This window comes from Embiotoca jacksoni, unplaced genomic scaffold (genome assembly GCF_022577435.1).
Source record: "Embiotoca jacksoni isolate LCO1_2020_lvr unplaced genomic scaffold, fEmbJac1.0.p SCAF_3, whole genome shotgun sequence".
Classification (NCBI taxonomy): Eukaryota; Metazoa; Chordata; class Actinopteri; family Embiotocidae; genus Embiotoca; species Embiotoca jacksoni.
The window spans coordinates 21,672,607-21,688,036 of record NW_027185381.1 but is presented as its reverse complement, the minus strand read 5'-3'; the positions used below and the strand labels follow the sequence as shown (position 1 = coordinate 21,688,036).

Sequence of the window (15,430 nt, the reverse complement as noted above, 5' to 3'; positions counted from 1 at the left end):
CTGTAAAAGATTTTTATAAGTTTTGTTACGGAATGAATACGAAATTTAACATGTGAAACACACTGGTCGGTGTGTCTTTAAAATAATTTACGAACTAGTACTGACTAAATCTCATTACCTCCACCAACAACGTTGTGTTTTTGGTGCTGGTTTTTTTGTTTGTTTGTTTGTTTGTTTGTCTGCAGTATTAGAGAAAAACTGTTGGCCTTCATAAAATTTGGTGGAAGGGTGTAGCATGGACAAAGGAAGAACCCATACATTTTGGAGCTGGGGCAAACGCACAAATTATTTTTCACTTGCATTCACATTGCAAGACAGGGCTTCTGTCCAACTTTATACAAGTTCATTCCGGATCCTGTGTGTCATGTCTGAAGTCCTGATATTGTGTTCACTTCCTGTTCGAAACACACTACAGTGCTACTGTTCACAGATTTAATCTTAGTTCATACTGTGTATCTTGGTTCACCAACACTAAATCTCTCTTTGTAACAAAGTTCAAACTGTAAACAACGCTCTACGTTTAAGGATCCGTGTTGCAAAATTTCTCGCTAATTCTAAACTTAATCTGCTATTTCAGGTCTGCTAGTTAGCAATGGCCTCTCTCTCTCCCTTAGCTTCTCCTTCTCTCTCCTGCTCAGTGTGTCAGATGTCAGATTGCAGCTCAACACCCTGGAACACAACCCAGTAGCTTCTCAGAAATTCCAAGACATTTTTTTATTTTATTTTTTTATTAAAACGAATTAAAAATAAATACATTTAAAAATAGCTTGAAATAAAGACAATCGCTTTCTCCAGACTACTACCTCAAACAAATGAAATTAGCTACAGTGATTCGTGTTTTTACCCATAAAAATGGCATGAAATGACTCCATCGTCGACTTCATAGCTTTGAGGTTTTGGAGATGATCCAATGTATGTTAGATATTCTAAAAGGGTCATGCAGCTGTAGTAAAGATGAGTAAAGTATTGAATCAATCCATAAACACAGTACCTGAACACTGCTGTTGCCTATGGTGGTGGCTCTTTTAACCCGTCTGACTGGTCCCATCGCCTCCCCGAGTAACATGGCCACCCGGCGCTCCATGTTAGCTTGAAAGGTCCTCTCGCCCACTTTCTGGTCCAGCACACCCAGAAGCACTGTGTAGACAAACAACAGAAGTAATATACAGTGAAAATACTACTTCAAAGCTACTGTAAGACTTAGCAGCATTTCAGCCAAAAACTGAAACCATCATACCTGTTCTAACCCAGGAAAAGCGAAGCAACTGGCTGGTGTTCAACTCTGGATAATGGAAAGCTATAGGAAAAAAAAATGATGATTTAGTAGAGTGAGGTTTAAACTAAGTCAATTTTTCGGTGATCAGAATCAGAACACGCTCAAAATGTGCCAGTTATTGCAGACATAATGGTGATATATATATATATATAAAATGAAATTGCTAAAATATAGTGAGATGACCTTATGGTACTCACGCTCAGCAATCTGCAGGACGGGAAAACCCATGTAATAGCTAAATTCCACCATTGTGAGTTTCATCAGAGCGTTGCTGACCTCTGACCCTGCCACAAAACCCCTTGAACCACGAACAGTGAAGGTGATGTCCACTGGCTGCTTCACTGACCGTTGTTCCTCCTTTTTTGGAGCACCCATTGTGATGTTTGCAATCTGAAACACAAGTGGACCGTTACAGCAGACAAACATATGCAAATGTTTTGTACATTCACTCTTAATGCAGTTACTGGGAAAGCTTGTTTGTCTCTCAAAGAGTAACAAATAGGTTCTGGCTCTGAAAAGAGTTCAGTGTTTGGAAAGTAGGGGACAGAATTGAGCAGTGTGGCCCAGCATACGGTTGGATTGTTGTTCACAAAGCGTTTCCATAAACCAACAAATGCTCGATTTAATCCTTACATTTATTCCTACTAAAAGTCTATAACACAGACATCAGCATAATAGGATTACACAAAACCCTACAGAAGCCAACTCACCATATAGCCAAATAAGCTTTTCATTAATAAACAGTAAGCTTCTTTAATGCTCAACAACTGGAGCGTGAAGTCCTTTAAATTGAAGCGTTCATGTAAAGAACCCTGGGGTCTTGTGCGTGACTGATGGTAAGATGGAGAATAAAGTAGACAGGGAAGGTGGTGTGTCTCCCACAGGGACAGTCATAAGAAGGAAGGAGCTGAGCCTGAAGGTGTCTGAACCTTCACCGGTGATCACAACCCTCTAGAGTAACTGAGAACAAGGTTGGAATAAAGTAGCATCAGTCTTGTGTTGAAAAAGACCGTTTGAGTTGTTCTGGGCATCTGATTAAGATGAGAACACCCAGTAAGAACTGGAGAATATGGACAGAGAGAGATGTTCGGGCTACTAGACAAATATCACCAACCAAAACTAATAAAAAGTGGGAAATGGAAAGATGGATGGAAACCTGAATCAAAACAGCAATCTGAATAACCTAGTTTTCTCTGACTCCAGACAACCATTTCTGACACCAAGTAATCTTATTGAAATTCAAATGTCGACACAATTTTTATTACATAGAACAGCGCCTGTTTGCAAAGCAATATCGCTGTCAAAGTCAGCGTTGCAAAAGCAATTCCAGAGACACACTGGTGAAATGAGTGAAGCCGCTTCTGTCAGCTCAGTCAGCACACAATCAGCGAATCTTTAGCTTGCTTGCACAAATAGAATAACAATAACCCAAGATATTATTTAATTTCAATGAATCTCAAAAACACTAAAATAAAACTATAGCTTCCACTGAAAGTAATCAACTCTGACAGACAACAGTTTTATTCAGAGCGCTGTAGATTATTTTCATGGGGTCGTTCAGCTCTGAGGTGCAAAGCCGCAGCGAAAGCTTCCTAATGACAACAACCTCAATTTAAATGCAACTTTTGCAGCTGCCCATTCTTCCCTTTCCTCGCTTGGTCCCACTTACATGTACTGTGAAGTTGGTCGACTGCTTTGAGCGCCGACGTACTTCTGCAAAGGCCATGGTCAAACCTTTCTCAATGCTCTCACTGAAGTTGCAGAACCGCACGTCTACGTGACCGGGAACAAACTGCAGCACTGCACAGAGGAGGAGCGTGGAGAGTTTGAGATGTGAGAGTTTTAAAAAGAACTTAAGGCTCTGACAAAATTTCAAATGCTGACAGCGGAGTGCTTCTGACAGCCTCGAAAGACTGCTTGATGAAAGGTCACTTGCCTGTGTGGACTTGATATTTACTGTCTGGTGTCGTCCAGTTGGGAGAGACAGACAGGAAGCGGCGCCCAGACCTCCGCAGAGCATTTATGACAGATATGGCTGTGTACACAACCGGACCCGACACCACCCGAAACACAAATTTTGGTGGGGGTTCCACAACCTACACGGACAAATGATAAGAAACAAATCGCTCATTAGAGTCATGAATTCAGAGTTACTCCAAGTGACTCTTGTTAAAAGAGTCGTTGATGTTTCTAGTAGGTTACTGTTGATCTTGATGTGACTACTGTGGTGTATTTACTACAGAACCACAGATAAGAACTCAGAAAGTGGTCTGGCCTTCGTGGTTTGTCGACACCACTGTAATGGTCACAAAGACACGCTCACAAAAATACAGTTCACACAAACCAACATTTACACATACTGTATGTAAGAGCCAATACACAACAGTCTACTCAATCCAGAATCACTTAATATCCGAACACCCTTTTACGTCACAATGCGCTCAAGTTAACAATGCATGTGTTTCTTAATTTCCCAAAAAAGGTTAAAGGGCCCATATTCTTACAATTTTCGGTTGTATTATTGGCAGTCTTGAGAAGACATTTTTTGGGGTTTTAAGTACCAAAAGGCATCTTAAAGTATCTCCTCTGTGAAGCATACTCAGGCCAACCACAGGTCTTCATGAGTGCTCAGTGCTTTCTTCCAGATAAAAAGTTGGTCACAGGGCGTTGCTGTGGGTGGACTTGAGCATATGTTTGTGACATCAAAAAAACTCACGGACGTCTAAATGGCTCATCCAAACAGTACAGCTGCTGAATATTCTCTATGGACTCAGCGTTTTAACACTTCCACAGTATTTATATAGCACTTGGGCTGCACTATCATTAAAAAAGAACAGGAAATCTACATTTTAGAACATGGGACCTTTAACACCATAAAATGAATCAAATGTATTTTTGACCCACACAGAAATAAGTTTACCTGCAGTTCCACTGACTTGTTGAATTCCACTTTCAGTATGTCTCTCACTTGAGATTTGGCATATCCAACTGTGGCCCCAGAAGGAAAACCTTGTGGTGTAAGCATAAGTTAATGGTTATAGTCTCTTATACTTCACATTTAGTCATACATTGTCAAGTAGAGCAAAACAAAATGAAATAGCAAACTTACCTATTTTTATTAAATAGTCAGGCCTGTCAACGTTGCAGAGGTACTGTCTTGACGTTGGTGCCGTGGTGGTGGTCTTACCAGTGGTGGTGGAGATGATGTTGACACTAGTTGAGGCTTCGGTGGTGGCAGTAATTCCAGTTGTGGCTTGATGGGGAGTAGTTGTGACAGTTGTACTTGTGGGTGCAGTAGAGACTGTATTAACCTCACTGCTGGATGGGATCGAGGTCATTGTGGCTGGGATGTCAACTCCATCTTCAGTCACCCCCTCATCTCCCAACACATCTGGGGGGACCACACTGACATTGTGGGTCGTGGATTCCGTTGAAACTGAAGTTACACTGGGATTTTGTTCAGTTGTAAAAGTAGAGTCTTGGGGAGTTAATTCTGTTGTACCAGCAGTGTTGCTGGCAGCAGGTTCCGTGGGAACAGAGGTGGAGGCTGTAGTTGCGGTTACGACAGTAGTTGCGTGCGTGGTACTTTTAGGGAAAGGCTCTGTAACAAACCAGTGGACATCTGTCAGAGAAGTGGAAGAGATTAAATCATCTGGTAGCAAAGGTGTGGCACTGGGCTGCACTGTTTTTCTGACTGTAGTGCTATCCAGGCCAACGGTGAGCGAAAGTGCCACAGAATCCGTGGCGGACACCTGACCACCCCAGACGGACAATGAGGGATCAGGGAACCGGGTCGGGACCAAGGAAGGCTCGAAAAAAGGCTCGGAGGCATTGACCAACTGAGGACTTTCCTCTGTGGTTGATTCATCATGAGGGTCAAACCCTGACAATTCACTGGATGACTCTTCCTCGGTCAATTTAGTATCATTGGTGAGGCCGCTGGTGGGTGCGCCGTCTGTAGCACCGATGGACACCACAGTAACATTCCCTCTATGTTCAGCTCCAGTTCCTGAACCGTTGTTCTCTTTGTTCAGCTGAGTGGTGTAATACTCCATGCTGTTCATGTCAGGTAAGAGGACATCTGTTGGTTGAATTGTAAAAGTATCTGGCCAATCTATGTCTGACAAGTCGGGGACATCACTGTTAGCTGTGGGAGTAGGTTCCACTGTAAACTGAACTGTAGTGGAAAATGAGGAAGGATGAATTGATTTAAGAGGACCAACGGTGCTAAATGTTGTCATGAGGCTGGGAGATGGGGAGACATGAAGTGGATGCAAGGACGAAGGGAATATGCCCACTCTGGAAGGGAACGACGTGTCATAGCTTTCGGTGTAGTCCTCCAGATCATAGGAATCAGAGGGCAGCTTGGTGACCAGAGAGTAGTCGTCTTGATCTGAATTGTAAAAAGACATCGTCTCCAAATAGTCCCCAGACCCCCAGTCCACCTCCATGGTGTTGGTGGGGTAGAAGTCCTCTGGAGAGAGCTCAGTGGGTTCAGAAGAAGGTGATTTAAGGTGGGGGGCAATGAAAGGCACATTGTAGCCGCGAGACAAAATCTCATCTGGGTTGAGTGGCATGTTTACGTCACGTGCAGGTTTGTTCGCCGTCAAGGGGGCACTGCTGGGACTCAGCTGGTTTGCATCCACTAGTTTACTATAAGATTCATCTGCCAAAGATTCAGGGAAAGCCTCTTTAGGGGGCTCAAGAGGCAGACCAGGTTTTGAAGTCAGGATTGCCAGTGTCTGCTCTGATGCACCATCCTGCTGCTTCCTAAAAGTTGCTTTAAGAGAGAGAGAGAGTTTAGTTGGTGCCTCAAATTGTGGACGAGGCCCAAGCACAGGTTTGGAGGGGCTTAATGATGGAGTTGTCACAATATGTTGCTCTCCTACAAGAACATCCCTCAGCATGATGGATTTGGGGTTTTCATTTGCGATAGTGCCCCGCTGAAAAAGCTTGGTGTCAGCAGTTCTGGCTTCATGGATTGGTTCAGGAATGGATGGCAGGGTACCAGGTGTGTCTGGGCTATCGAAGGCAGTGTAATGTGAATCTGGTAAGGCTGATGGTGATGACTTTGTGGGACTTGGAATATCTCCCAGAATTCCCATGGGGTGATGTGTAAAGTCCAACTGAAACTCATCTGCAGAGGAACAAAGAGAGTTCTTCAGTTTAACAGAATAAAACAAAAGTCAATTAAAGGGAGAAGAGAGAGACTGTGACTGAAATTAGGCAACTTCTATGCAATCCCAAATCTTTTTGGGGTAACATTTCTTTTACTCAACAACAACTTGATTAATATTGAAAAGGACTATTTTAATATTAATTCCCTCCTTGAAAGATAGGTAAAGCTAAAACTTCAGGACAAAATAGTTAAAAAAATCAGTTGTTTTTTTAACACAATAACCTGACAAGCTGGTATCTCAAATTAGCCTTAAAATTGAATTAACTGTAATTCCATCACTCACCGTATGAGCGTTTATGTTGCACCCTACTTTTCAAACATCACGCATGTAAAAGTGACCAGTTAACACCGATTCGCTCCTTATTGCTAACAGTGTGGTTAAAGTGCAGATCAGAGAGGCAGGATGAGAGTAAACAGGACTTTTCATGGCAGACAGGCTGGCACCCGACTGTAAGCTATGTTGTAGAACTGGACGAGCATTACATCGGTGAAATAGCTTTAGTTGGACAGTGTTATACTCACTGGTCTGTAAATGGCAAACATGGAGGACTAAGTAGCCTAAACACACACACACACCGGCTGATAAGACAAGCATGCTAGGCTACACTGTGGAATGAGGAGAAAAGCTGACAATGACGGTTTTCCCCACTTCCAGTTTCCGACTACGGGAATATGCTGACATGCATGCGCTGACCATATGTCTGGCATTTTACCAAGGCAGCCTAGAGATAGCATTTATGATTCTTCATTCATGGTGCCTGATCCGAAAGTGATGGCCGGGGCAATTTTCAACTCATCAGGAAGCCAAACTACCTCTTAAACACAACATTAAAGTCCTTTAAGTTGACATGAGAACAGTCGAAGTGTAGAAAAGAAAAATGGCAGTCACGCAATGCATTTCAAACTTAAGTTGAGAGCCAAAGGACTTTCTCTCCATATTGCATAACTTAACATATCATGTATGATTTCATTTGGGAAGTGGCTTGATTTGCCTCTTTTATATGCTTAGATGTTTGTCATAAATATTCAATAAGAATAGTTTTTAAAGCCCAAACAGAAGCCTCATGGTTCTCTAAAAGAAACCTTTATACATGGTGGTCTTCACAATACTGTGATACATGAGCTGATGACAGATAAACAGGACAGATAATGGGAGACGAGTTAAGGAGATGTTATCGTATTGTTGTTTGGGTTATAAATAACCAACATGACCCATATACAAGGGTAATTTTTGTATTTGAGAGTTTACAAACATAAACAAACTCTGTTCGACGAGCTCAGCGCAGATTGCGTGTCTTAAATTCGTCCTTGAAAGTAGGTCCTGAACAAAACAAGACTTTAAAAGGCGCCATTATTGTCATTGAGAAGCGAGCCACCAACAGTCTCCACATAGTGACTCAGCAGCAGCTGCTCTTTGTAGTTTACAGAAGCTCTGCAGAATCAAGCAGCCTTGAAAAAAGCCACAAAATCAGCTGAGGGAGACGACTATTTTTAACACTGGGAGCAGAGAACAGATCACTTATAAAAAGCATAAAAAAAATATAAAAATAAAAGAATATACTTTTCGAGCATCAGCTTCAATTTACCGCATCGCTTCATATAAGCAGAGACAGCCTCTGGCTTGGCCCAGGAGAAAACTCCCAACTTAATTATAACCTACCCCGGTACCTTAATCAAGTCAACATGCTACTATAACAGAGCCCACTGGAAAGGACTTGGAAAGGGAAAGCTAAGACTTTTTTCTCTGAAGGCAAGTCTGTGCTGCACATTCTCCAAACTGCCACACAGCTCTTTGTCTGCTGTGTGCCAAGCGTTTGAACCCAGGGGGATGCAGCACACAACTGGGCAGATGCACACGCACACGCGCACACACACACACACACACACACACACACACACACACAATACTGTGCTTCGCCATTAATAGGAGGAAAACTAAAGTAGAAGGACTTGCAGCATTTAACTGCCTGCTGCATTCAGAGACACAACAAAGAAAGGAAAAGCCACTTTGGTACAATATCAAGTCTTTTAAAGGTAATTTTGGGAAAGATTCTGCATCTGCACTGGTATTGAAGTCCCAGTCCAAGCACAGCCCGGGACAGATGGAGAGTCATTAGTGTGAATGTGTGTGTGTGTGTGTGTGGTTCTCTGTTCACTTAAACATACATTATGCTGCTAATCTATTTCCATTCATCAGGCTTCGATGCATCTTTTAACCAAAAGCTGTATAATCTGTGTTGATAAGACCAATGCACTCTTTACTTGACTATTTATTTGGCTCTAAAAAAAAACACATTTGAAATGCTTCAGATATTTTAAGAACAAACAAAGGCAGCAAGGCTTTGCAGGAGACCTTGTTTGTTGGAGGAGCACGCTGATGTTTGAGGTCATACTGTCCTACATGACCCCAAAATGTCACCTCATCTCAACACAGCTCTGTGGTGACAAACTATTTCATTCATTGCCACATTTAGGGCAAGTAAACACACATGAATGGATGACAAAACATCCAGCTAATTAAGACAATCATAGGCAGGTGACTGATTACAATAATTGTAGCGATGATGACAATGGTCACGGTAGTAAAGAACAAGGACAAGAACACACGACAGAGAATACACTGTGGAAAAATAAATTAATACAAAAATAAAAACATCGATGCAGTATAGGGTAAAAAAAAAAAAAAAAAAAAAAATCCTTACGGAAATTTAATTCCAGTTTCATGAGGTTAAAAAAATAGTTATAGTATAATCTCATTAAAAAAAACAACCTTCAAACTAAATTGAATTATGACTGTACTAAGACTTAGCTGCTTGTTGTTAATAATTCAGCATGCACGGTCTTAATACTTGTCGGCTAATCTTTGGTAATGACGGCCAGAACTCAGTGCGACAGACAGCAGCCGGGCGAAGGGCGAGAGAGATCGCCTGAGTTGGGGCTGACATTACAGGAGGCAAAAACTGACAAAGGCCTCGTAGACTGTGCAGCGCTGCCACCTGTTCTCTGAAACGTGAGTGTGTCACGCTCGGCTGGCCGCACATTATTAGACCCGTCTGTGAAATTAAGCTCCGAGACCCATGCAGATGGACACCTTCAAATGTCAGGTCACGAGAGCCACAATGTCAAGTACTGAGCTAAAGTAAATGACATTTTTCTTCTCTCTTTCAAATCTCACACCATCACTTAGTCACTTTTTTCTGTTTCTTGAGAAGGTGAATCATTTCCATGATAAATCCTCATTTCACTGCCAAAAGAAACTCATCACAGAAACATGGACATGCTGTTAATGCATCAGCGGTCTTTAAAAAGCATAAATAAACTTCATGTTGAGTTTATAGACTTTTGTACTGCAAGTAGTACAAAAGAATATTATATCCCGCTTACTTCTGAAAAAGTTAAAATTAGAGCCAAACAGATATCGGACTTTTTAATATTGGCACATATCAGCCAAGACATACGCCGATAACTATAAATCTGAGATGCAATCGGCCTGCTGATATATCGGTCAAGTTCTAGTTCAAATACCCGATGCCATTATCCTTGTATACCACATAAATAAATAATTATATTTGAACTCGCTTCCCAATGAAAAAGTTACCTTGTGAAACACATAAATGTGTCCCATTGTTCTGACTAAAGAGTATAATGCAGTGATATTTACATTTAGTCATTACAAATCCCAAGTAAGTGGGATTCCATTTGCCCTCATCAGGCTTCGGTGTGTCTTTAAGCCTCAACTTGGTCTAATGGATATCTGCTCTGTACATGTCAGATTTGTATTTGACGGGATAACGAATCCTCAAATTTAGATGGAGAGTATAGTAATTTACTATATGTGGCAGTAAATAGGGAGCTATTCTTTTGTGTCAGTACCTCTCGTTAATTAATCGTTCACATGATGCGGGGTGCTTAGTGCAACAAAGTAGGAGCATTATGTCGGAGAACAGCATCTTTTTGCTGTAAACATATTCCATATATAACAGATGCTGGAGTAAAAATCCATTTTTCCACACTTAATGTGATGACGCACAAAATAATGCCCTTTTTGTGGGTTGGCTGGTTGGTTTGTTCTGCTTCCGTTTATACATCCAGTTCCAGGCTTGACTCGCTGCCAGCAATCATGTAAAAAGGATTCTGACGAGAGGAATTGTTTGCGGTTGATTTGATGTTTCTTTATAAAACTCCCCACAATGGAATAAAAAGTGACGGACCGGTCCTGCTGTACTGTATTGTATAGTTACCAGCAACAGTCAAAGCTACAAAATATGTTCAAATACATCTCAGAATATAGGGAGCACAAAATATTTGGCTATAACCGTTTCACTTTTTGTTTGTTTATATATTTAACAGGTCATGAAAGAACATAATAGTATATATAGTATAATTTATTTTAAGTGGTTTGAATATTTGAAAAATAATTCTGTTTTGAATGAAAAATGTACAAATTAAAGTAAGAAAATTGTAAAAAAAAAAACCAACAACAACAAAAAACAATAACTCGGTACTCTGGCCCTAATAAAATAATGAAGGCAAGCAGATATAAATCTTCCAAACTTTTGCTGTCTTGCCATGGCTACAGATGTCAAAGTCTAAAACCCGGTCTGCAGACAGCACTTTGCTGATGTCTGGAAGCGAATCATAGAAAATACCTCTCCCTGCTCTTCACTCGGCCAGGTGTTGTGCTCAGATTTACAGAAAAAGGTAACGGTGAAATTCTCTGAAGTGAATCAGTGTCTCTTAACAGTTAAATATTTGGCCATGTGGGAATTGACAGACACAACAATTACGTTGTCATGGGCATTTGCAGAAGATGAAAAAGACAACAATTTAGTTTCTAAAAAACTAAAAAAGTAACTAAAAAAAAAAATGTTTTCTTAAAACCCACAACTTTTGCTTCATTTACGCAAAAGTAAATGTCATCGCCGTCAGAGAGCCACAGCGTCTAACATAAATCGCCTCTGCGTAGGCAGGTCACACACAAGGATGAATTCACCGTTTCAACTTAAATCTGACATTACAACACCTTATTTCAACCTACTCACATATCTAAGTTGCATGCGCTGCATGACGAGGCTTCTCTGTGCCGAGCTGGCAGCTACTGTGAAGCATTACGGAAATATTGATAAATTGCATGTGAAGTTTCTGTGACATTTGTTAACCTCTCCTCTTCTAAACTGCATTAAAACTAAAGAGCTGTAATGTGTGAGGATTTTTTTTATTTTTTTTTTAATGGAATTTATAAAAATTGGCCATGAAAAAAAAAATATTGTTCAGTAACCAGGATCAAAGTCAATGTATTGGTAGGAATTTTTTTTTTTTTTTTTTTTTTTTTTTTTTTTTTTTTTTAACATTACTCAACCCTAGTTTCAGGACAAACAAATTAGAAATAATGAAAACCTGCACCACAAACATATAAGGTGCAGCTGAATGATTTGAGGGGGAATTTTATAGGAATCAATCTGTTTTTAATTATTAGAAAAAGGGTACTAAATCAGGAAAACACCAGATATGAGCCAAGCAGCAATGCACAGGCATGTGCTTGCATCTGCACACGCGCACGCTGAACAGCACAATGCACACAGGCACACATGCGCTCCTATGCGTGTCAAGAAACCCGAGACATCAATTACAGAGCCCTAAATGATATCATTTCCTATGTTTGCCAGACTCCTTTTTGCAAAAAAAACCAAACAAAACAAAAAGTAATTTAATGGTTGTGTAATCTGGAAAAAGAAGAGTCAGATGAAAGGGGTCTTTTTGGTATTAATGCTAGCTAACTGCAAGCCCACACATGGTTCTGTTTTCAGCCGAGCGCCTTGCGTGACTGGCTCTTTTCAGTTGGCAGGAGCCGCGTCTGCTGAGAGCGGCCGAACAATCAAGATACGCCGGCGCTGACATTTGGTTTGTCAGGAAAGCTTTTAAGATGGGGAAGATTTCATTGTTTTTATCAATGGAGTTCAATTAGATCAAGACCTTTGCCAAAGTTCAAGCAGACCCCCGACAGAAAAAAAAAAAATGTTTCAGCTTACAAAGGGTGCATTTATTATAAACCAACAGCAGTTGTTTTTCAGGGCACTTGCTTGTCGAATTTAGCCTACATCAAACGGTAAAAGATAACAGAGCAGATTTAAATCAATAAAGGGAGGGCTAGAAACAGCAACAGAGTTTGAACGCTGCTAATCCAAATCTTGCCCATGATCTAATAGTTCAATAAAGGAAAAGCACGACATGAAGTTTTGCAGTTGGAGCAGCTGCCAACATCTACCGTAAACAAATTGAGAGGTCCGATTTGTCTAAAAATGAACAAGAAGAAAAAGACCCGACTGAGGTCATGCCTGCACTTCAAATATCATAAAATATTCATGTGACCCTCGGTTTGCTTCCCTGAGGGAATATTTGTTTTAAACACGAGCAGTGTAAGAAAGAAGGGGATCAGGATAAGGGGGAGGGGAGTAGTACGAGAGTCCAATTGAGAAAAAGGAAGCGATGTACCAGAGGGAGAGGGAGGGAATCCGAGTTCAATGTACAGTTAGCTACGAGGCACAGCTGACTTTCCTCAACACTTTCCGTGAGTCTTCGGGGATTTGTAACATGCGGGGCGACCAGATAACAAATTTAAGAACTTTAGTTCCTGGAAGCTTCACAACAGACACAGAAACAAGCAGGAGTCAACTCAGAATCCATGGTTATAATGATCAGTTTCAAACAGTAGTTTATGACCATGTATGACCATGTCAATGTTTATGAAAAGGCCTTGTACACACAGACGAGCACTCGCACGCTAAATTTGGGCACACTCCTTCACTTTCTCAAGTCCTGATTGTTTTTCCTTTAAAAGACAGGAAGGCAAAGACTTGTAACCAGAGAGGCCCAGAGGACGGTGTCACTCAGCACCCTCTTCTACTTTGTCTCAATCCTCGCAGCACAGGCCACTCGCAGACTTTACTCCTGGGTTAACAAACACCGTCTGCTGGATTAGATTAAGATCTCCTGGAAGTTGGAAGGAAGCTGTTTTCAAATAAGTTGTAATGTGGGAAGAAAAAAAAAAAATATTGGTGTGGTGTGAGGTGAATGCTTATGGAGTTGTTGCTGTGATGCTGAAAGAACCAAAACAAAATGAGTTTGCCCGGAGAAGCTCAAAAGAGGCCAGGCTGAACCACACCATCTGCTCTGATAAATATATAAATAATCAGCTGCAGTTCATCACAGCACATTGTGATTTGGGCTCAGCACAATATGGCCTCAGTGTTGCCTTCTGTCAAGTCATGAACTCTGCATTGCACATTTCGAGCTCCCAATACTGACGGGCTGTTAGCATTGGGAACCGTAACCAAAGCCAGGTCAACGTATTTGCAATCAATAATCGTTTACTGCAAAAGGCTTGTTTACTAACAACAGAACTGTTACTTGTCTGATCAGACCGAGTCAGAAAAGTAGGTCAATTCTCAGTTTTACTGTTATGATTAAAGCGACAAGCAGCATCAACAATGATAAAGCTATTTATGTATTTAGCTAAAACCTAAACATTAATACATACATATTTTATAAGCAAGATATAAAGAATACTCGGCTACAGAAAATGTGATACTGGCCGTGAGCATTGCATTCAATAAATACTATCCAAATGATCACGTCATGTAAAACAATATATAGGCTCGTAAATACTAATATATAACAATAATAATAATTAATTATACATATAATTAAAACAGTTGGAAAAATACCATGCCCCAGTAACCTATTCATAACTAGTTATTATTTGTGGATTAACAAAACCACAAACACTAAACAAACAACAAAACAAACTAGTAAGGAGTTTCAGTCCTCAATTAAATAAGATTGTTGTTCTGAAACAATATTTGTACTTGTAGGCTGCTGAAACTGCAGGGGGAAGTTGCCTCGGTAAAACACACAAAAAATGGGTACACACAATCACTAACAGATGTACATTCACGGGCCCCACTGTGGTACCTTCACATCACAACAGACAAGTATGATGCAGGTAATAGCGGACAACTGGAAAAAATTACATAAATGAGGCTACAGCCAGTTGTAGAATAGCTGACTATATAAAAGTTGTGAAAGTGATTTCAGAAAACATCATTACAGACACCGGCTGGATGGTTGGACTCGATTATCAAGAGGAAGGGTAACATTAGAAAGTTGTTTTGAATATTTGTCAGTCGTCTATCATTGAGCCACCCTTGACCAGCAGACAAGCTTTCACTGCTCTCAACGGAGCCCTTTCATGCAGGGACAGGCCAGTGGACAGGCCAGTGACTAGTGACTGGACAGGGACTGACTAGTGACCGGACATGGACAGGCCAGTGACTAGTGACTGGACAGGGACTGACTAGTGACCGGACATGGACAGGCCAGTGACTAGTGACTGGACAGGGACTGACTAGTGACCGGACAGGGACAGGCCAGTGACTAGTGACTGGACAGGGACTGACTAGTGACTGGACAGGGACAGGCCAGTGACTGGACAGGCAGAGTCAGCTGATGGCCACTTTCCAATAGATCATTGTGGACAGGCTGCAGGCCTGGTGAGTGCAAAAGTACCCCGTGTTTGGCTTTTGATAGGTTCTACTCATCGATCTGCAACTGGCTTCCAGCTCTGATGAATAATTAATGGACATATTGTCGTCCCGCACAGATCACATTTCACATGGAAACGGACTGCACTGGTAATTAGACAGGACTCTGCTCGCCTGCAGCTCCCTGGGCTGAACTTGCCAGCCACTGCGGTGCAGAGAGAGAGAGGGGGGGGAGGAGGGGGGTGAAAGACAGAGAGAGAGAGAGGGAGAGAGAGACAGAGAGAGAGCGACAGGGACAGAGAGAGAGACAGAGAGACAAAGAGAGAGGGACAGAGAGAGACAGATAGAGAGACAGGGAGAGACAAAGAGAGAGGGACCGAGAGAGAGAGACAGAGATAGAGAGAGAGAGAGGGAGAGGGAGATGAGACAGAGAGA

The 15,430-nt window shown here is 41.4% G+C and overlaps 1 protein-coding gene across 2 annotated transcripts in view; it reads right to left on the bottom strand.

The window, feature by feature from the left end:
* LOC138205799 (UPF0606 protein KIAA1549) overlaps positions 1-15,430 on the bottom strand; it is a 41,638-nt gene that overhangs the window by 20,022 nt on the left and 6,186 nt on the right. For both annotated transcript variants that reach the window (XM_069162065.1, XM_069162066.1), the window contains 7 exons: positions 4,386-6,413; positions 4,197-4,285; positions 3,213-3,372; positions 2,946-3,076; positions 1,474-1,666; positions 1,238-1,297; positions 992-1,137 (listed from right to left, as the gene is read on the bottom strand). In XM_069162065.1, coding sequence (XP_069018166.1) covers positions 992-1,137; positions 1,238-1,297; positions 1,474-1,666; positions 2,946-3,076; positions 3,213-3,372; positions 4,197-4,285; positions 4,386-6,413 — 2,807 coding nt within the window. The remainder of the gene's footprint in view (positions 1-991; positions 1,138-1,237; positions 1,298-1,473; positions 1,667-2,945; positions 3,077-3,212; positions 3,373-4,196; positions 4,286-4,385; positions 6,414-15,430) is intronic.